We start from the raw sequence: 23,695 nt of genomic DNA, 5'->3' as shown, positions 1-23,695 counted from the left end.
TTCAGCAAAGTTAGACAACTAAATGGTGATTGATAAGAAAATGTGCAAACTACAAAAAAAATTTTTTGTGCCTGTAAAGATATCATTTTGTCACAAAAACTCAAATATCTCAAAACCCTATCTTTTTCGAACGTAATTTTTTAGGAAAACGGTCCATTATATTAGCTATCTACCATAAAAATTTGGTGATGGTAAACTAATAAACAAAAAGTTATGACATTTCAAACATTTCACAATTTTCACATTTAGTAAAAAAATTTTTTCTGTGTAAGTTATTTCGAGAATTGCAGTTTGATGCAGATTTTATTGTTAAGGGACGTGATTTAAACAAGTTGTTTTCATGATATTTTGATTTAATTATTCATAGCATCTATAAGAAACTTAGACACGATCCAGTGTTGTGATCAAAAGTATTGATAGTGTCATAATTTTCATTGCACGTGACTGGCGAAAAATTCTTTTAATAGTGTTGAAACCTGTTGATAATAACGTTGATAGAAACATATCAGAAATGTTATTTTTAAGACAAAAGCTGCAAAATCAAAGATTTATATACACGTGTACGTCTATAGTTTACCTGCAAAAAATATACCTCTTAGAGAATAGACTTTATGATCGGGAGGAAACGGGTATCTTCAACAACAACAAATGCATGATAGGTACATACCATGACAATGCTCACGAAAAAGCAAAAAAATTACTACTACTAAGGTTGTTAAAGATCTTATAGTAATTTTTTTCTTCAGTCAAGCAAATGACACCAAACTAGTCAGTAAAAACTTAAAAGTGATTTTGTTTATTGAAATATTACGAACAACATGAGTAGCCGCTTTCTCAACTGTTGTAGGCCGTTTGATGGAAAAAAGTGTTCAAAAGAGTTACGAAATCTCACCGAAAGCGCCATAGATAAACTGAAAGCGACTGGTTATGCTCCAATGTCCACATTGAATACAAATTTACGCATTTGCACGTCCTGCCGTCTAAACGTTGACAAAAGAGCATTCTGTATATCATCGGTTGAGCAGAGCGCAGGAAGTTCGAAAACGACAGCAACTGAGGAATTGCCAGATGTATCGACAACAACTGAGGAATTACCAGAAGTATTAAGTGCTGAGAGCCTTGCCACCGTACCATCAGCGAAATCTGTTTCAACAAATCAATCGGAAGATGAGTGTATCCAAAAGGTCAACATCGAACGCTTTAACGAGGGCATAGCTGGGATAAAAGTGACTCCGATTAAATGGAGTAAGATGGACTACGTTTATTACCCGAAAAAAAATACCGTGAAATAAACGAAGCTGTACGAAGAAACCTCTTCAAATTAGGACCTGATTATGTGGAAAATACAGACTACGATGAGGTAATTATAAATATGAAGGAAAGGTTCTCGAATGCAGCCACGACAAGGAAAGAAAAATTATTGATTTTGTCGATGCTGCCAAGTTCGTGGTCTATTCAGGATGCCATTGATGAGTTCAAAACCAATAGAAATACAGTAAAAGAGGCAAAACAATTGAAGAATAACTGTCTTTCAACCAAAATACTAGGTCTAGTACTGCATTAACAGATGAAACAAAAGAAATAGTAGTTCAATATTTTGAAGATGATGAAGTAAGTCGAGCTATGCCTGGTCAAAAAGATTATGTATCAGTAAAAAAAATGGAAAGCGTCAAGCAACCCAAAAACGATTAATGATGACGACTTTGAAAGAAGCGTACACACGCTTCAAGGAAATTCACGATAATATTAAAATAGGTTTTTCCTCATTTGCAAGCCTTCGGCCAAGGCAATGTAAGCTTCTTTCCAATTCAGGAACACATAATGTGTGTGTGTGCACAATCCATGAGAATATTAATCTTATTTTACATAGTTTGAAAAGAATCAATTTAACAAAGGATATTAAAATGTTAACTGGTAGTCTTTTGTGTGAAAATACAACATCAAATTGCTATCTACGATCTTGTTCGGATTGTCCAGATTCTTCATCATTGGAAAATACTTTATTCGCTGAGTTTGAAGAAAAATATATTGATCAGTTATCATTTGAGCAATGGGTGACCACGGATAGGTGTGACATAGAAACTATTGTAAAACCTGTAGATGAGTTTGTGTCATATTTTTGCTTGAAATTAGAAAGTTTAATCCCTCACGATTTCATTAAAACAGAACAATCCAGCTTTTTAAAAAATACGAAAAATACATTACAAAATGGTGAATTTTTAGTCATTTGTGATTTTTCTGAAAATTACAGCTTTGTATTGCAAGATGAAGTGCAGTCCCATCACTGGAACGTACAACAAGCTACAATTCATCCATTCGTAATTGAACACTTAAGTTTTATTATAATTTCCGAAGATTTAAGACACGATTCAGTATCCGTAAACTTGTTCATTGAAAAAATGATTAACTTTTTACGCGTTGATAAGCATAAAGAAGTCAAAAAGATATATTTCATGTCTGATGGAGCAGCATCGCAGTACAAAAATCGTAAGAATTTTTCGAGCCTATGTCAATTTAAATCAATGTACGGAATTGATGCAGAATGGCATTTTTTTGCTACATCACATGGCAAAGGTCCTTGTGATGCTATTGGAGGAACAATAAAGCGCATGGCCACAAGAGCAAGTTTAGCCAAAGAACGTGAGCATCCAATTAAAACTGCGAAAGAACTTTTTGATTGGGCAAATCGTAGAAAAGAAAAAGATTTAACCAAATTATCATTTTGTTTTACTACTACAGAAGAGTACGAAATAAAGGACTCAGGGCTCAGCGAGCAATTTAATAACGCGAAAACGATCCAAGGAACCCAAAATTTCACTGTTTCATTCCATTGTCGGAAAATAAAATTAAAGCAAAACTATACTCAAACTGTGCTGATAATAATTCAAAAGTGTTCGATATTTTAAAAATTTGAATAAAAATAAATAAAAAATAAGTATTAATAAACTGTTTTCATGATATCATAACCCATACCAAAATTCAAACCCAAAACTCTTAGAGTTTCTATAACAACATTGTGTAACTGCCACATTTAATTTAATACTTAGGATAATATTAATTCATTTTTATTTATTTATACATATAATATTTATACATATAATATACATAATATCGATGAATACATAAATATGGAATATCATACAAACAACTTGTTTAACTCACGCAAGGCCCTTAACAATAAAATCAGCATCAAACTGCGATTCTTGAAAAAAAAATACACGGAAATTTTTTTGTTTACTATATGTGAAAATTGTGAAATGTTTGAAATGTCATAACTTTTTGTTTATTAGTTTACCATCACCAAATTTTATGGTAGATAGCTAATATAATGGACCGTTTTCCTAAAAAATTACGTTCGAAAAAAGATAGGGTTTTGAGATATTTGAGTTTTGTGACAAAAATGATATTTTTAAAGGCAAAAAATTTTTTTTACTGTGCACATTTTCTTAAGAATCACCATTTAGTTGTCTAACTTTGCTGAAAAAATCATAACAATCGAACATTCCGTTTTTGCTGTGCAGCTTTTTAAATATTTTTGAACCATTTTCACATACACCCTTTTGAAAAGTTAGTCGTGACTCAATATGAAGATTTGATATCGAAAAATGACGATTTAGATGAAATTGAAAAACTGTGCAAAGTTTCAACTCAATAGAAAATCATGAATTAAAAATTTTCTTAAATTTTGATGCTGTTGCTTGGAATCGCTCAGTAATACCTGCGGTCAGCGCTTCAAGAATTTCCGCAGTAATTCCCCAATTTTGTTCTAAATGCTGCAAATTCTCTCTAAACTGTAAACATTTATTTATTAGATTCTTCAATTCGTTTGTAATCCTCAGATCGGAAAACCGATGGAAATTATAGTGTTACACCGAAAAAATTCTTTATATTGAATATATTTGTCGCACACATAAATTTTTGCAATTTGGCGACCCAAATATATGCAATTTGTACCCACACATAAATTCAATAACTGCATATTAGAGACCACACATACATTTTATTTGATTATAGATTATATTTGTACTTCGCTTGGAGAGTGGTTATGTGTGCACTAATTAGAATCATGAATTAAATTAATGGATTTTTTCCAATAAAAATGTGTGGAATTTTTGTAGTGTAGGACGCTAAAACACGGAATATGAGTCATGTTCGGGATTTGAGTCAAAACGGTATTATATTGAGGCATCTGCATAACACCAAGGAACATTTTTGTGTTTTCAATTGTTGTATAACCTTTTTGGCTCTGGATGAATGCTATGAAAATAATATAATATGTTCTACACTATGGGAGAATTGCTGACGAAAAATGATATATCATGTTATGTGGTTCATTCCCGTTACGCTGGGATATGGATACTCTGAAGTAGTGCGTAACGGTGTAAATCCGGTCATATCGCCAGGCTCGGTACAACACTGAAGCTGACAATATGACGTCCCTAACCCCGAATCCCAAGGTGTCAGGCAACCCGTGCTGAGGGGATGAATGGCCTGGGGGTGAAACAATTAGCCATGCAGTTAACGGAACCTGTAATGCTGGGTAGACACTCTTCATGTTGCATTAAGGAGTAAGATCTACCACACTGTGCTCTAGTTCTTACTATTCTTGTTAATACTTATGAGTGATGGTCAGAAGAGTATGGAACGACTATAATTTGCTTTTAGATGACCCACTTTTTGCTCCTTTTGGATGGAGTCAATGGAGTAAATTGTGAAAACGTAACTCAATCTTAGGCTGGTTTCGAAGCCGACGACATGAATCTCCAAGCTCCAGAGCGCTGATTAATTAGGAAAGAAGCGGATACGAATTTGGTGGATCTGCTGAACCCTCTGACTGATTAGAGCTCTGTGTAAAGATGAGATTCGGGAATGCCAAACGCAATGAAATCAGATCTCTATACAAAAACGAATTCGGAACTCATAAGAAGAAGCAAAAATATGTTTGAACTTCAGTACCGATGCATGGTCAAAATCAGTATTATCCCACTTATTGTTGAGCCGAAACTGATTGAGGGGCGCGCCTTTGAGTGTTGGTGTAAGCCATTTTTCGAAGGGTATAAATAGCGGTACCTTAATCCAAAGAGGCCTTACATTAAGCTTGAGAAATATATGAATAAAAAATGACTACTCCATTTCTCAATAGAAATGGAGCAGAAAGACGTGCACTAAACAAATGACACGGGTATACTACAAAAGTTCAATGAAATGGACGCAGTGGTTCATCCCGAACAAAAAAAATGTGGTTCATCGTAAAAGGAATAATCAATAAGAAACCGACAAATATCTTGGAATTACGACGAAATTGCCGAGATAAAAAATAAGTGTTCGTTCATGTCCTAATACAGACATGTTTTGAATGTGTCATTTTTTCAGAATGCATTAAAAATGACAACAAGTGGCGTCCCTCCCCTCATAACATTTGTTTAATGTGTAATCATGGCATTCAATAAAGGCTTGTCTTCTTCTTCTTCAATGGCTCTACAATCCAACTGGAACTCGGCCGGCTTTTAAACTTAGTATTCTATTAGCATTTCCTCAGTTATAAATTGAAAGCTTTTCTATGCCCGCCATTGCATGAGTACGTATCTTGTGTGGCAAGTACAATGGATACACTATGCCCAGGATGTCGAGAATGTTTCTAACCACGAAAACATCATAGACTGGACCGAGAATCGAACTCGCCATCTCCGGATCTAGCATTTTATTTAATGAATTTTCACCTTAAACTAAATCCGCGCCAAATCCGCGCGAAGTCCGAAAATCGTTATGTAAATCCGCGCCAAATCCGCAAAAACCGCGAAATCCGCGAAAATCGCGAAATCCGCGTAGTCGTAACAACCCTGAATTTATTACGTGATTAGCGTGAAAAAAGCTTTATAGTCTATTCAGATTACGCCATTAATGACATAATAATTGGCGTTTCAGGGTAAATACGCTTTATGATGTCATTAATTTCGTAATATTCCATACATTTTGCGCTGTCAAAAGATACCCGCTAAAAAGAGTCATAAAGAATTTATTACGAACAAATATTACGAGAGAGCTTTCGTTCTAACTGGGATGCAGGGAGAAATTCAACAAAACAAAACTGACAAGCGTCACGCTCTCTTTGCCAGAGAGAAAATTCTCTCTGTTTTCATTTCGTTTCGTAGTTGACAGTCATGCTCTGTCGCAGCAGGGTCGAATGCATGTTATGTCGTTTTCTTTTATTCCGAACGGTGTACACCGGCGGTGCAACATTTGCCACCGCAAATACGAACGGTTTGGGTGCAACTTTTTGACTGCCAACACATGTTTTCAATGGTGTTGGTGATGTCGTCAATCAAATCTATCAAATATCATATAGCGAGTAAATATTATTGAGATTTATGTAAGGATGTAATATTTGTAAGGATGTAATATGATTATGTAATATTTTTGTCTTGTTTTTAATGTTTTTTTTTAAATATCTACTTTATATTGCACAAAGTATTACACAAATTTTGTAATTTAATTTTGCAAATTAAAAACGTATAAAGTAGTTTTATGCGTTTTGTTTATTGTTTGTAACATATTTAAATGTAGAAAAATCTTCAAAAAAACAAAGGGCCCTTGAAGAATTTGATAAATTGTGAATGTTAGAAATACATGAAATCTAGCCGTTTATATTTATTTGAAAACTATTAAAAACAAAGATCGATTCAAATACCGCCATCGGGGGTGACGATGAGTTAAGAATGAGTCTTCGCTGTTACTGGAAGCCAAGTGAGATTCTTACGTCCGAATGTGTGAGTGGCGATAAAAGGAAAACAAACACTCCTAGATGGTGCTACTCAGCAAAGATTGGGTAAAAATTAGTATATTTCCATATATTTTTTGACTCTTTTGAAATCATTGTGATGACCCGAGCATTTTTGAGGTTATGAGCAGAAGGAAAACAAACATGTTTTTACACATGACGAATTGCACATTAGTGTGCGAGCGCTAAACGTCACTCATCTCTAGAGGTCGATAACAAAATCGTTGGAAAACGACTCTTATGGTTAATTAGTTTTCTTGCTACTAAAAACATTTTAAGTGGTTGACAGTGACCTATTTTCAACCGCATTTGATTCTTTGTCACCCCCAATGACGGTATCAAAATGATCAATAGATTTTGAGTTTTACCAGAAAATAATGCAATACGAGTTTATGGACTTTAACATAAATTTTCACATCTCTATGTGATTGATATAAAAAAAAAATCTAATACATTACGTTACGGATTTACTCCAAAGCTGGTCTTTGGAAACTTGACATTTTTTCCTTTGCCTCAATAATTTCATATAAATTGAACATTTTATTCAATTCATTTATATTACTTAATAGTAATATAACTTATATTAATACACAATATTAATATTATATTAATAGTACAAAAAATCAAGTTTTAAAATAAAGACAAAACACTATTTATATAATTGCTATGAAAAAGTAATGATAAAAGCTAAATCAGAAGATAACCGGATATGGTGCGTAAAACTGATTGACGCTAAAACCAAGAACCGCATATGTGTAAATTTAAATTATTTCTCGATTTAAAAATAGTTATGTAAATCGACTATTAATTTGAGATCAATTCCCGAATTTCACAGTCAAACCCTGTTAATATTCAGATTCAATATTCGTTTGAAAAAAGTTAAAATATAATGTTGAGGAAAATGAACAAGTTTGTTCTATCTGACTATTCGATTTACTACATTATGAAAAGAAAATATATAAGTATAAATAATGAATAGTTTTATAACTATATAAATTTGTTAGATTAAATTAAATATAGAAAGATTTCTCTCTCTTTTGTTGATTTTGATACATTTATTTAATTGTAATTGAAAAATCACTAATAATTAGAATAATTCATTAATATTATAACAAATTGTACATTTATATAAACTTCTTTGGATAAAGATTTACTTCAACAATATTGATACACATTATTAAATATAATATCAATGAGGAATAGATATCAGCAGATAATAAAATAAAAACAAAGCCACCCGAAGAACCTAATAACAAACGCAGTAGGAAACTTATGACAGCTCCGCATCGCATAAGTATTGGTACCACGCGGTGCCTACCCGCTACACTCGCTTCGGGTAGGGTGTAGATTTTTCTGCACCGGTGGCAAAAAGGTGCAAGAACGGAACTGCACCGTTTTTAAAAACGAACGATTCCAGTGCAAGTTTACCTACACCGGTGCAAGCGGTGCGAATAAACGAAAACGACATTAGATGGAAATCTTCTGAGCGCTGAAGAATAACTCGGATTGTGATGGTTTTGTGGAAAGCGTTTTATATGATGAAAAATAATGATGATAATTGTTTATTCTCCACTTATTCAATATGAGTTGTTTAAAAAACAGATGCTCTCTAGAATTATCATGAAGTTAAACCTAGATTTAATAGAACAAATCGAATAAATTTTCAAAGTTCAAGGGCCAATGCGGAAGACAATTTAAAACGTGGGAATGGCTGTAAAACGAATATATTTGATGAATAAACATGATTTCATAAATTGTTGCAATTCTGCTTTGGATTTCAACATTTTTCACGTGGGACAACTGTACGATTTGAATGGGATGTATATATAAAGTAGAATAACCTTAAATAAAACATGGATTGGTAATGCATAAATTCATCCAAAATCCAGTTTAAATTATATCACATTCACACGATTCGATTTTGTTAGAAGCTGTATCATTGATTGTCGAGTAGAACGCAATGGTTCAGTTTCCATTTTTGAAAAAAAAAATTGCTGGGTTGCCCTTCATACATGGAGATTAGGGTGGCTCAAAAAACACTTTTTCAATTTTTTTGATGGGCCGCCCTCTTATTCGTTTCTATTTGATGCCCGTTTGGGCAGTGCTAAACTCGTTGGAAGTTTATATGGAAAAATGTATGGAGAAACATCCAAAAATAGTGATTTGCAGTTGGAAGGCACAATTTACGATCAAGAACCATGATACTCGTTCAGTTCTTGTAAAATAAAATACAGAATGTTATGCTGAAAACCGCGAGAAGATTAGAGTTTATTACGCAAAGATATTAGCATTTTACAGGAGTGTTGTAGGGGTGAATTTATTTCTTTTCAAAGGTAAAAGAAACGAAATTTGCTCCAACCCCACTGCAGAGAAATGCTAATAACTTAGCCGGGCAAACTCGAATCTGCTCGCGGTTTTCTGCATAACATTCTGTATTAAATTCTCCAAGATCTGAATGAGTATCATAGTGCTTCATCGTAAGTTGTGTAGTCTAGCTGCAATTTACTGTTTTTGGATGTTTCTGCATACATTTTTCCATATAAACTTCCAACGAATTTAGCACCGCCCAAACGTTGACCGATTTGGCTGAAATTTTGTCCAGAGCATCAGGGCATCAAATAGAACCGAATAAGACGGCGGCCCATCAAAAAAATTGAACAAAGTTTTTCCCATACTAATTTGAGCCACCCTAATGGAGATACTGGTGGAAATACATTTTAGTTCGATAATATTTCTTGAAAATTGGTCCAATCGTCCTTTTTTTATTTATTTGTGAGAATTCCCAAAAGTATCTAAATTTTTCTATCAAATCTCCGTTCGATCATAGTACAGAATCAACATACTTTTTAAACTTAAAAATAAATTGAGGAATAGTCTGATTCCCCGAAGAACGGCGCACCCAACTAATGAATGTAGCTTCGCTCATTATCCTTAATGAGAGCTTCAAATATTCTTCGAAAATCCCTTTTCATATTTTTTTAAATATTTTTTTCGTAGAAACTTTGTTCAGAAAAAAATGTTCGATTGTCGCCACACAAATGCTTGATTTCGCAAATTAAATTTTAAAACTCTCCTTGAATTCAACCCTGTATTAGCGTGCAAATGAGGAAACATGTAAACGTCAAGATATATTACCTTGCTGCAGTCTGAACACCTCGTAATAATTGGATACCCTCTCACTTAACAAAGTCATAAATAGCCCAATCTGAATAGGCTATTACCTTTCTGTATATTTGGTTTTTGGATTTTTGACGAAGTTGTGTTTTTTTCCAAAATTTTTTTTTTACTTATAATGCGTTTTTCGACTAGGACTCTTCACCAAAAAATGTAATTTGACTGGTTTTACGTAAAACCTAATTTTCAAAAATCGTTTATTTATTTTTGTTGTTGCCTGTTTTCCCGCTTGCCGGGCAGTGGCAACTATATTGCCACCAATGTTATCCCGCTTGACGGGCAGTGGCAACTATATTGCCACCAATTTTTCAATGTTTCTGAACTGTTTAATGTATAACAAACATACATTTGAGTTTAATACCATGTCAACATTGTGTCCTATTGTTGTTTTTGTTAATTTATTGTTTAGATTCGTCTGCCTTATAAAGGGTTAAACCATTTACCTTTACCAACGCCTATTTCTGAAGAAAGGACCACATTACCATTTTTCCTACTTCATGAAAATGTTGTCTTCTAAAGAATAGATAACATTTTATACAGTAAATTAATGATTTCGTGTGTGTTACTTCTACGTGAAGTTAAACGATTTACAATGATATGGAAATGCTAATATCATCTTCCAAATTCGGACGTACATGTTCATGATAGCATTAGAGGCGAAAGTATAGAATTGATAGTTCCGTTAGGATACGGCAGGCATGAAGAATGTTTTTATAGAAGTCGATTTGAAAGCGAGCGGAGGGCAATATTTGTGATGGCATATATCGCACGACCTTCCTTCTGCCAAGCTCCCGTATGAAGGGGGAGGGAAGAATATCAGTGTGGAAGCTGTGGAGATATATCAGCTTCCACACTGATATTCTTCCCTCCCCCTTCATCAGTTGGCCGACAAGCTCAATTTACCTAAATGGTCGTTTGGCATTTAGCCATTCGGCCGAAATGGACGTCTGACCTAAAGTGTCGGAGTGTTTTGCAGAAAGGTCAAGCCAAATGGCTCCTTCAAAAAACGACCAATGGGCATTTTCGGCTAAATAATCTATTCGGAATAACGACATTTTCGGCCAAAGGGAAAATTATGGACATCGAAATGGACATCTGACCTAAAGTGTCGGAGTGTTTCGCAGAAAGGTCATTTTCGGGCCAAATGGCTCCTTCAACAAAACGACCAATGGGCATTTTCGGCTAAATAATCTATTCGGAACAACGACATTTTCGGCCAAAGGGCAGTTTAGGCATTACATCCCCCATTGGTACAATGCCGCCTCGCTGCTTAGTGTTCATTCAGCACTTCCACAGTTATTACCCGCGAGGTTTCTAAGCCAAGTTACCATTTCTGCATTCGAATATCATGAGGCTAACATGATGATACTTTTATGCCCAGAGAAGTCGAGACAATTTCCAAACCGAAAATCGCCTAGACCGGCACCAGGAATCGCACCCAGCCACCCTTTGCATGCTTTATAGCCGCGCATCTTACCGCTAGGCTAAGGAGGGCCTCCGAGCCTAAAAGGATGCTATGGCAAACAACTTTATTGGCCAATTACGAGCTCGGCCAAATGTCCCTTTTCGCTGTATGTCGCTTTCGTCCCAGCGAAACAACAAAACAACGGACAAACTTTTCCACCAAATGGCTTACCGTGTTATTCGGCCAAGCGACATTCGAACAAATGGCTTTTCGCCGAATGGTTTCGACTAAACGACAGGAAGGGTTATTTGGTACATTCAAAGTTAATTGCCTATATGCCGGGTATTAAGCCACCCGGAGTGGAAATTAATTACTATGTCTGAAACTTGATTATGCATATGTACAACATGTGATAGATTTATTTCGTAAAAGGTATTGGAGGGTAACCGCCCCTTCGGTGGGGTTTGATCCCACGACCCCAGTTCGCATGTCAGGTGCTTTCCCTACTAAGCTACGAAGGACCTCCGTCGTCCACCGCAGCTTAGCGGGTACTGATGAAACCAAATTCCCAGCACCAGGTACCAGACGATCTCTCGCAATACATTTTCAGAACTAACTCTCTCATATGTATTTTTGTACACATGCCAACCAAGTAGGATGAGTATTTAGTATTGTCCGGCTCCTGCACACTTGCTTCATCAGCAACGGCGCTCAATGAAGTAGGGTTGTGTGAGGTTGTGCCAGTTTGGTCGTCAGATCCCGACCCTATCCATCTTTCCAGTTGCGTCCTCAAGCTATTCGAACGGATGATAAATCGAAGATTGATGGACGTATTGGAAGAACAGAACACTTTCGGCCATCAGCAAGCTGCTTTCAGAAAAGGAAGGCAAACCTTGGATACGCTGGCGAAAATAGAACAATTTGGACGGAAAGCAATGGAGAACAAGGAGCACGCTGAAATTCTATTCCTAGATATCGAAAAGGCCTATGACAGAACTTGGCGTCGCTTGGTTTTAGAAGGACTGTGTGAAGCTAACATTGGTGGAAGGATGGCAAAATTTTGCAATAAGTTCCTCGAAGAACGCACATTTAGGGTTTGCTACAACGGATACATCTCTTCGACAAAGGTACTTCAAAATGGAGTACCTCAAGGATCGGTGTTAGCCGTAACATTCTTTCTCCTCGCTGTGAACTCTATCCGAAAATACGTGAAGGACGCTGCTTTGTTGGAGATGTTTGCTGATGATATAACCGTCGGTGTAATCAGCTTAAATGTTCTTCACTCACGCTGCAAATTACAGAAAGTTCTCAAACAAATTGTCCTATGGAGTAGAAGAACAGGTTTTAACATTTCGATCACTAAAACAGTCGCCATGCATATTTGTTATAAGCGGTACCACAAAAAACAGCAGCCGCCTCTCAACTACGGGCATGAATCTATCAATTTTGTTAAAGTACACAAAGTGCTAGGAATATGGTTACACTCTCGGCTATGCTTCAAACAACATGTGATGACCTCTAAAACAGAAGGACGGAAGGTATTGAACTTGGTCAAATGTCTAAGCGGAAAAAGTTTAGGTGCAGACAGATCAACAATGTTCTGTATTCTTCGAGCTGCACTTCTCCCGAAATTGTTATATGGAGTCCCTGTTATAAGTGCAACAGATTTAAAACCTATATTTCCGATTTTCCATGAGGCTATCCGGTGCTGTACTGGCGCTTTCCGATCCAGTCCGATTGAAAGCGTCTTAGCTGACACTAGAATATTGCCTTTGGATCTCTACGCGAAAGGACAAATTATTCTATACGTCATGAGACAACAGGAACGAATGCGCATTGATGTCAACTCCCCTCCTTATCTCCGGGCTATGGAAGCTGCAAACATGCTCAATCTGGATATACCCAACATTATCATTGGAGGAATTTCTTTGAAAGAAGATTGGAGCCTGATGCCAGGCAATGTTAACATTCCCCGGTTTGACCATGGTCCCCCAATATCAAAAAGGTTACAGTTCGAAGAAATTATCAGAAATGAATACTCGCAACGGATACATGTATACACCGATGGTTCTGTGAGTGAACTTGGAGTTGGCTGTGGCATTCATCACCCGGATCGCGACTTGAGTATACAGTTACCTAAAGGACTATCGATCTTCAGCGCTGAAGCATGGGCGATTCTTAAAGCTATAACCGAATATTCTGGACCAGCACCTTTAGTAATCTTCAGTGATTCACGCAGCGTACTCTCTGCTGTCCATGGTACAAATCTTAATCATCCGTGGATTACTCAAATTCGACGAAGTCTAGCGAGAAGTAAAGGTAACACGCATCTTTGTTGGATACCAGCTCATGTTGGTATACTTGGCAACGAACGTGCTGATGTACTTGCCAAGCAAGCTACAAGTTGTCCCACATTTGAAGTAACTCCTCACATTCCCTACCCTGATTTTAAACGACTGGTGCGTCATTCATTGTGGAACTCATGGTCCACTATATGGAACAGATGTACAACAAAGCTACGACAAATCAAAACATCTCCTTTTGAATGGACATCTTCAAGGAATCTTCAACGCCGTGACAGTAGGTAATTACCCGCCTCAGGATCGGCCATACTACTTTAACACATGGCACAGAACCTGAGCAGTGCGAAACATGCGGAGAAGCAGTAACGGTTAAACACATCATATTGGACTATAGAAAATATGACCACATTCGGAACGAGTATGGCATCGCTGACTCTTTGTACACCGCTATTGGAGACAACATTAAACAACTCAAAAAAACATTAGAATTTCTTAAAAAGGCTGGTATCTATTGTAAAATATAATGTATATTTGTAATTCAGACAAAACAGACCTATGTATGTATGACCTATGTATGTTAGTGTAAAATAAAACGTTATAAGAATTACTCAAAACCCAGAAAGATATTAGCATTTTAAAACGTAAAAATTGTGATTTAAAAAAAAAGAATTTTCCGTCCAGCCAAAATAAGATATTTTGTTATTGCACATGGACTGACTCCCGGCACAGAAAACTAATAATTTATTCTATTTGGAAACCGTATACTGAATATTATTCAAGCATTTTTCTACTTCTGATAGATTTAATTATGGAAAAAGAAAAAATAAATAAATTTCAAACCTTCACCCTCCGTCGCAAGTCTACTGTGGATTCTGTAAGCATTTTCGATAAAAAAAAATGGGTACCATTCACGCATTTTTCATCCACTTTCCAAGACATAAACTGATTCATATTCATAAATAAATGAATTAGGGGAAAATGCAAAATGTTGAACGGCTATTTTTTTCGTATATTGTTGAACGCCCATAAGAAATAAACGTGCGTTCAACAATAGGCAAACAAATTAGCCGTTCAACATTTGACGAAGTACCCTAATAATGAAAAAACAGGAATTACTGTATTATTTTGAAGTGTTAAGAATGATGTTCAATGAGTGAATGTATCTTCTCAATCAAGTAAAAATTATTATGAATAATACCTTCGTTGTCAAAGCTTGTTCGTATTTTTGTTTACGTCGCATTTTCTTCCGTTCCGAGCAGATTAAGAAGAGAGATTCAGTGAATTATAGACGCTAGGGCATTTTTTCAGTTCCAAAAATTACATCGAAAGAATATAAGATTTTTTGTAAAAATTCTTTTATTTTTTTTTTGCATGTGTTTGAATTTTTAACAATATACCAAAGTTTCAATGGCATTCTGTTGAGCAGTCGAAGCTTTTGAAATATTGTTTGTATACCCAACAATAGAGTGCAAGATTTTATTGTATGAAATTAATATAGCAAGTCGTCGCAAAAAGAAACTGATTTTGTGTTTGTGTCTACAAATATTGTGAATCTATTTCTATACTTAATTGTGCATTAGTTTGTAAAAATGTGAAACATGAAATGAAATACTGTTTTTCTTCTTTATCAAAGAGGTTTTCAGTCCTGGGCTGGTTCATCTCAGGATCTGCTGTTCCTCAACTCTCAATTCAAATTTAATTCCAAGTTATTTACGTTCAATGATTTTAAATTCCCTTCCAAAAAAATCCAACTATCCAAACTAATGACGGATTAAATGTCATACGACACTAGCATGTTTATCTTCCTAGTTCCAGTGATGATATACATATTCTAAATCAGTTGGAAATTTCTCATAACTCCACTAAGAGCAAAAGGCTAAATAAACAAAGAATGAAAAATGCTGATGCAAATCAACATTATCGAACGTTAACCCCTACACACACAGTGCACTCCCTCCGATAGCTCATTAATAATATAAAACGAGAGGTAATCATCGATTAGGGTAAGAGATCATGTTTTAGCACACAACAAACTATTGGTATGTAAACCCGATTTATAAACAAAAACTAATTAATTTGTAAATTAGCATTTATTCGCAAATTAGAAAAGTTCCAATCGTTTGAAGCTCGAAATCTTGATCTGTACAATAAAATTATCGTGATACCGCAGACAACATTCTGTAGAAAATAGACAGCATAAATGAGCCTAAATCACAGATGATACAAAGAAACACCTGTAATCAGTTCAAACCATGATTCAGTACCCTACTCCCTCACAACCGGTAAATTGATAATTACCTATTAGCCGTAAGTACTCACAGCAGTCGCCTATTTAACATACGCTCAGTGGTCGCTAAGCCGCTAGATGCTTCAAAAAGCTTCATGCATACCAATGAATAACGACAATGCTAACAACGGCGACGACGCCGTCCACGTGAAGATACCGGTCGATAGATCCAAGGTCAATTGAACCTCCTTCCGAGATGCAAGCAAGAGAGATTCTGGTGACGACGACGACGACGCACGGAGCGAACGCGATTTTCAGGTTCTCGCAGAGCACTGATCGTGGCAGGCCGATATCTATATGAATGCAAAATGATATTGGCGCTAATATTGACGGTACAACAACAACAGAAATAAGAGCTTATGCCGGAAGTTTTGCTGACATTTTATCACCTAAGGGTAATTTTCGTTTTGGGCTAGCTAATCACGCTAAACCAACCCGATGACTATCAGGTTTATTCTAAAGATGTAAAATCGATGGAGAGAATTCTGTCTCTTATTACTTACACCTTTATTCCAGCAAAGGCTTGGAATAGTTCGAGTCATGGATTCGTTGTGTAGAATCGCCTCATGAAACAGACGCGGAAGTTCTTCGACACGAAATTATTTATGCTCGATTGGAATGGAACTGGTTTTTGATGTCCATATGGGAATTGAATGCGGCGACGCAGTATTGCACTATGTGGACATTCCATCCTCAAAGATGGTCGAAACTTCAGTCGAATCAGTAGATTCGTAATGCTTCAACATAAGAATAGTTTGTTGAGAAAATAAAATTAACAATAAATGATATATAAATTAATAGGAATAGTACGAACAAAACTTATTGCACTAACATCTTTTTTTTGGAAAAATATATTAAGCTCTTTTAGTGGAATGTATTAAACCATCTAAGACGAACTAAGTACTGTCCATTTAATTCCACCAGTTAATTTTCGTTATCTTTGCAGATACGTATTTCGACCACAACTGTGTGGTAGTCTTCAGTGTCTCGTACTTGACTCGACTTCTTTTTCCATTGAATAAAAAATGTAACATAGAGTGAAGTACGAGACCGCGACCGACCGACCGACGAGTACGACCGTGAAGTACTGGTGGCCGAAATACGTGTCTGAAGAGTTAACTTAAATCGTCAATTGCAGATCTTTACTTAAAGAGTGTCCCCCGACTCAACAACACCATTACAAAGTTCATGGAGTTGGATGAAAATGCAGGTAATCGTTGGTTCATGCACCCTGAAGTCGTCCTTAGCACCCCTAGAAGTAAATAGGACCAATGTAAAACATCTGCATCCTGGGCGGTTATTCGCAATAGCTGGTAATACTAAAGATTTTTGAGTACTTTATGAAGAAGGCTCTAGACAGAAATTTATTCAAAATTTTATTCCATACATTACTACTCCAGTTGAAAGCCGTTGTTAAGGTCACTCCTGACGGAATCCAAGATTAAAAGTGCTCGCGTTTTCGGGGGCACACCACTCGATACAGAAGCAACGCACAACTGTCATTTTTATTATTTCACGCATGCTGCGACGCAGCAAAGCTAAATCAACAAAAATGACAGTTGTGCGCCGCCGCTGAATCGAGTGGTGTGTCCCCGAAAACGCGAGCACTTTTAATCTTGGATTCCGTCAGGAGTGATCTTAACGGAGATCGTAGTAGCAAATGAGATTGCTCAGGAAATACTCTTGTGGTGGCTTCAGCCGTTTTTCTAGAACGACTTAATTTTAGAAAAGTGCAACAATTTCTGAAAAATTAAATCAAATTGAATCTTATGGATGCAAATAAGTGTCCAGATCCACAATATTTGAAAATTTAGCATTAGCATTAGCATTGTTACGGTGTAAATCGTAGATTGGACACTAGTGATACTCATGTTTTACTTTTGAGATCCTTATCTAGAATGCTATCAGAAATCAAGAAGGGGAGTAGTCCTTGATTCCAGTCTTAAACAAAAATAACAAAAGCATGAGGATTACTACTCCTGGCCACGCCCATCTTCACCGTAACTAGGGAGAGGAAGGAAGTGTTGATGTAGTACTTACTTAACGAGAGGCCACCGACTTAGCGACACCCTCATAAGTACCACGGAGTTGGATAATGAGGAAGGTATTCGTTAGGTCAGGATTTGCCTGTAGCTAGCAATGTAACCGTAAGTTTTTGCGGTGGATTGGAAACAAAAACTACCGTATTCGATGACCGACAGAATCGTTGTACGATAAAGCCTTATATTGGAGGTTTTATTCTATTAATCATAGGCTGTTCTTACGATTTATGCCTTATATAGACGCTATTCTTTAGAGTATACTTAACCTTCCAACAAATTTGTGTTTTCGCACAAAATCAGTATTTTGCTTTCTAAAACCTTCGATTTTTTTACCCTTCAACCTTCTGTCCTTCAATCTTTCGACTCATTTTTTTTGTTTCGACTTTTTGTCCTTTCGACCTTTTATCCTTCGACTTTTATACTTTCGACCTATTGTCCTTCGACCTTTCGACGAATTTTTTTCCGACCTTTTGTACCGACGTTTCGACTCAGTTTTTTAGTTTCCACCAGAGACGATGTTATTATATAGAGACACGCGGAGAGAATAAAAGCAACTCTGGCTTCACGGCCAGCAGACAAAAATTCCTCTACCTTCTTCCTTTTCCTAGTTTCTTCTTTCTTTTTCCTTATTCCTTTTTCTCTATACTTTCTTCATTCTACCTTCTTCCTTCTTCTTTCAAGCTTTTTTTCTTTCGTCCTTTTTTCTTCGTTCTTTTCTTCCTTCTTCCTTGTCCCTTGTTTCTTAATCTTTTTTTCTTCTTTCGTCCTGTTTTTTCTTCCTTCATTTTCCTTTTCCCTTTTTCCTCCTTCTTACTTTTACCTTCTTCCTTTTATTTTTTCTTCATTCTTGTTCCTTCTTCTTTCTTCCTTCTTAATTCTTCCACCCTTATCCTTCCTTCTTCTGTCTTCCTTCTTCCTTGTTTCTTCTTGCTTCATCATTATTCCTTCTTCCATCATTATCTTACTTTTTCCTTCTTCTTTCTTCTATATTGTTCTTCAATCTTTCATCTTTTTCCTTCTCCCTTCTTCCGTCTTCTCTTTCCCTTCTTCCATTTTCTTCTTCCTTTTTTACCTCTGTCTTCCTTGTTTCTTCTTGCTTTATTATTATTCCTTCTTCCATTTTTATCTTACTTTTTCCTTCTTCCTTCTTCTATGTTCTTTCTTCAATCTTCCATCTTTTTACCTTCTCCCTTCTTCTCTGTGCATCTTTATTCTTTATTTTTTATTCTTTATTCTTAATTCTTTTGTCTTTTTTGTTTATTATTTGTTCTTTATTCTTTATTCTTTATTCTTTACTCTTTACTCTTTACTCTTTACTTTTTACTCTTTACTTTTTACCCTTTACTCTTTACTCTTTACTTTTTACTCTGTACTCTTTACTCTTTACTCTTTACTCTTTACTCTTTACTCTTTACTCTTTACTCGTTACTCTTTACTCTTTACTCTTTACTCTTTACTCTTTACTCTTTACTCTTTACTCTTTACTCTTTACTCTTTACTCTTTACTTTTTACTCTTTACTCTTTACTCTTTACTCTTTACTATTTACTCTTTACTCTTTACTCTTTACTCTTTACTCTTTACTCCTTACTCTTCACTCTTTACTTTTTACTTTTTACTTTTTACTTTTTACTTTTTACTTTTTACTTTTTACTCTTTACTCTTTACTCTTTACTTTTCCTAAAGTGATTATAAAGATAATTTGCCGAGACGTTCCGAATAAATTCCCGAGGAAATGTTGACGAAAGAATTTGTTGAGTAAATCCCGAAGAATATCCGAATTTTTCCGAAATTCCTTGAGGGAACTTTCGATGAATATCCTAAGACATTTCGTAGAATTTGCTAAGGAAATTTCCCGACCATTAAATGCAATAAAATATTGGTACGCTGATACACGCTGCCATTAGCCAAGACGTCGTAGACGTCGCCGCCGGGCAAAATTACGACGAGCGCTGCCTGCCGCTGACGATTTCTGGACTATTAAGCTGAAGTGCTGGAGCATACGAATAGGAACGATACGAGGAGATTTTACGCGACTGTCAATGGCGCGCTGCACAAGACTACGCCAGTGCCCGCCATGTGCAATATAACCGAGAGGGGAATCTGGTGACATTTAAAACTATAGTGGCAGCCAGGTGGAAGAAGCACATCAAAGATTTGTTGAACGGTGGAAACGAGAATATATTAAGGAGCGGGGTGGACATAGTCGACGACGGTCAAGTTGTGGAACCACTAATCAAAAATATGGGAGAATGAAGAACTGTCTACCGGATGGCCTCATATGTATATAAAAATCTAAAGGAAAGGGCACAGATTAGATTGTGCTAATTAAACACCCTTCTGAACTTGGTGCAAAAATTCTGTCGCGTATTCTGTTTAACAGACTGAGACTTGAAGAATCCTTCGTCGACCAATTCTAGGCAGGATTTCGTAAAAGTCGATCAACGACAGAAGGGCAGAGGAACGGAACTACATCGACCTTATTGGAAGCTTTTGTCCCTTTTGTCGGTAAATATAATTACTAGCAACCCTATAACCAGAGACCAGCGGAGTAAAAAACTGTCGAAATGGCAACGTATGCAAATGCATGAAATCGTGAAAATGATACTGGCAGCACTTGAACTTTTTGCTTGCTTCTTATGGTCGAAATTAGGGATCCTATATTAAGAGATGTGCGAATACTTTTCCAGACGATTTAGCAACGCTGTTACTTTTGTAAACAAACGCTGCCAGCACTTGCCGTGATGCAAAATGTTGGAGCTCGAACATGACTTTGCGGATAATGGCATTTTCAGATTTCGTTATCTAACGTCCAACAGTGCATTATCATTAAAAGAAAAGTGCAATACAAATGAACAAAGTACCATGCATAAACTAGACTACTTCAACTTGCCAATGTAAAACAAATTGTTTATTCGACAAAACTTTTCGTAAAATCTTTTTCATTATAATAGCAATACCTTTCAATCCGCAAAAATAACAAAGTTCATTTGGCTCAGATTCTGACAGCTCTCAATGCTCGATTGGCTCAAGATGGCCGCTTTCGCATATCTCTGAATGTAGGATCCCTAGTCGAAATGGAACCGCTTTTGACGGTTCGATTGGAATCAAGATGGCGTCTTCGCCGATCTCTTATTCTAGTATTTCTAATAATTACAACCGATATTTGAAATCTAACAATTTTGTATTATTTTAATACAGTATCTGTATAAAAAGCTTACATGTTTTGTATTAAACCCAAGCAGAATTGTATATGCTAAGATTTTATACAATAATTGTGAGATTTATTTTTTGGGTATAGGGTATTTGTTCCATTACTTATAAGGGAAGATCCATTAATTACGTAACGCAAAAGTTGGGCATTTTCTACCCCCGCTCCTCCCATTGTCACACTTTTTGTACGAAACATCTGAAAATTTTGTATGGATCGTCACACTTCGCCCCCTCCCCTTCTAAGCGTTATGTAATTTATGGACGCTCCCTAACATAATCCTATACTAATTATATACGCAAGAGGAACAAATTTTAGCCTAATGTTGTTTTTTTGTTTTTAGTACTATCATGCGTGCACACTACTGAAAAAATCTCAAAAATGAGAAACAAAGCCATATAAGCGTTCCATTTTTATGTTTTCGATTGTTATTCATATGAATACATGTTATGAATTAAAGAAGCTATTCGAGGGACATTTCTAAACTGTATGACATGACGACGAATAAATTACTTATTGAGTTAGCGCTGAAAAATCAACATTGAAATTTGTTTCTAATTCACTCTCATTGACAGAAGTAGAAGTCACGATTAAATCGACATCAACCACAGTAATAAAAATTAGCGTTACCCACCAAATAATTTATTGATTTGCTCTCATGATTCATCTGTCAAACTCAAGCGGGCTTCGCATTTTGTATTTCCGAATCAATTCCTTCTATAGAAACTGTAGGACTGTGTTGAATTGTAATTCAAACTCAATCCTAAAGAAACAACAAGAAATAGTTAACAAAAACTAATATGGGACTTTGTTTGGAAGTGAGAGCAATCAAATCCTTTAACAACTACCTACAAAGTTCACTCGTTAGGTACGTTAGGTACGCAATCTTTTCATTGTCGGCAGAAATTCGGTATGAGTGGCAAGTTACCCATCCCCCGCCTCCCCCCTATTCCTATATGGAAGATTTCTTCTTACAGCTGTAGCCAGTATGTAGGCGTGTATCGATTGTTAAATTATTCACTATCCTCTCATAGTCCACTGGGGAAGACTTATTACGGGTACAGACAATAAATAGATATGCTATTGTTTTTTAAAAAATAATTACGCTACTTTCTCTTATTTTCATCATTTAATTTGGGCAAACGATATAGGACAATGTACAACAATGAAGTTTATGGAAATTCGATTATATCAAAAATGGATAAATCAGAAACCAATTTTTATTCCATAGCAGGCGCATCTTCCTTTGATCAAGAATGCATTCCAGCACACAGAAATCTTCACCGCAGTCGATACCCATCGACAGCGTTTCAATAATAGAAAAAGCAAACATCATCGATTGAGAGTGGTTACATCCGCCAAACTCACTTACCACTTCGTTGCCACTGTCGAAACTTGTGATACAGGAAGCAGGAACACATGCAGAACACCGACGACAGAATCATGAGGGTCAACACAATGCCCACCCATACGTCTCCAATGAACCGCTCGTATGTGGGATCCAGCAGCTGTTCGCTCCCGTCTGCAGCGAATCCGATGGGACCTGCTCGGCCAGCAAAGTTTTGCAAGCTATTCAACAGGTTGAATTCGCTGCTATTGTAATCACCTGTTAGAAGCGGCTCACTGCCACTGACACCTAACCCGAGGGAACTCATTGCCATGGCTCGGGCCGCGGCTTCCTGATGCTGCTGGTGCAAATTCTGCCAAAACGACGAGTAGTTGTTTCCGCGAATAAGTCTATCGAAATCCAAATGATTCGGTATCTCGAACGTTATCTTCGAATCCAAACCGTCTATCATTTTCACTTCGTTCAACACTAAACTAATCACTGCCCTCTCGTATCACTAGGACGGATGGATTCCCCAAGAATAAAAGGTTAGCTATCACTTTCTACAGACACTCAAAACGACACGTCTTATCACCGAAATCAGTGCAACCTCACCGCCTAATTCCGGTAAGACACGGTGCACCTTGATTATAATTACGGATCACGACTTTTATCGAATTCCACCGGATGCGAGATTTCGCTTCCCTGTGTTTATTGAAAATAACTTCACGATTCACGGTTTTCTGCGAGAGCGTTCGGTAGAATACCGCCTTCTCAACGCGACATGTGCGCAAGTACTGTGGCAGCTGATGGCGCTCGCTGGTATTCGTCATTCAGCGGCGGCGCGACGACGCGACGGCGGGATGCTCTGTTCTGGTCGGTGTGTGATGTTGTTTGTTGCAATCCGTTGTAGTGGCATTTTCGCCTTTGGTCGTGTGCGCCCGGCCGGTTTCTCTTCTGGCAGTTTTCGGAAGAGATGGTGGTTCAAACTGCACTGGATGGTGGAAAACAATTCACTTTGAATTCGATAGGTACCTATCACATATATTTCAACAAATTTATGTAACTGCAAATGCCAAAATTCCTTACATTGAGAATCCTACAGCTAATGTCTCGGCAACGTATTCTCGATTAACCGTCACAAAAAGTGGCCAGGAAGTACCGTAGGG

The 23,695-nt window shown here is 36.6% G+C and overlaps 1 protein-coding gene across 1 annotated transcript in view; it reads right to left on the bottom strand.

Annotated features, from left to right (window-relative positions):
• The window catches only part of LOC134227143 (protein commissureless 2 homolog), an 81,702-nt gene extending 58,211 nt beyond the window's left edge, over positions 1–23,491 (bottom strand). The window contains exon 1 of the mRNA XM_062708444.1: positions 22,572–23,491. Within this exon, the coding sequence (XP_062564428.1) occupies positions 22,572–22,998 (427 nt within the window). The 5' untranslated portion in view covers positions 22,999–23,491. The remainder of the gene's footprint in view (positions 1–22,571) is intronic.
• Between the last annotated feature and the right edge of the window lie 204 nt (positions 23,492–23,695).

This window comes from Armigeres subalbatus, chromosome 3 (genome assembly GCF_024139115.2).
Source record: "Armigeres subalbatus isolate Guangzhou_Male chromosome 3, GZ_Asu_2, whole genome shotgun sequence".
NCBI lineage: Eukaryota > Metazoa > Arthropoda > Insecta > Diptera > Culicidae > Armigeres > Armigeres subalbatus.
The sequence above is the reverse complement of the archived record's forward strand: the minus strand, read 5'-3'. Positions and strand labels throughout refer to the sequence as shown.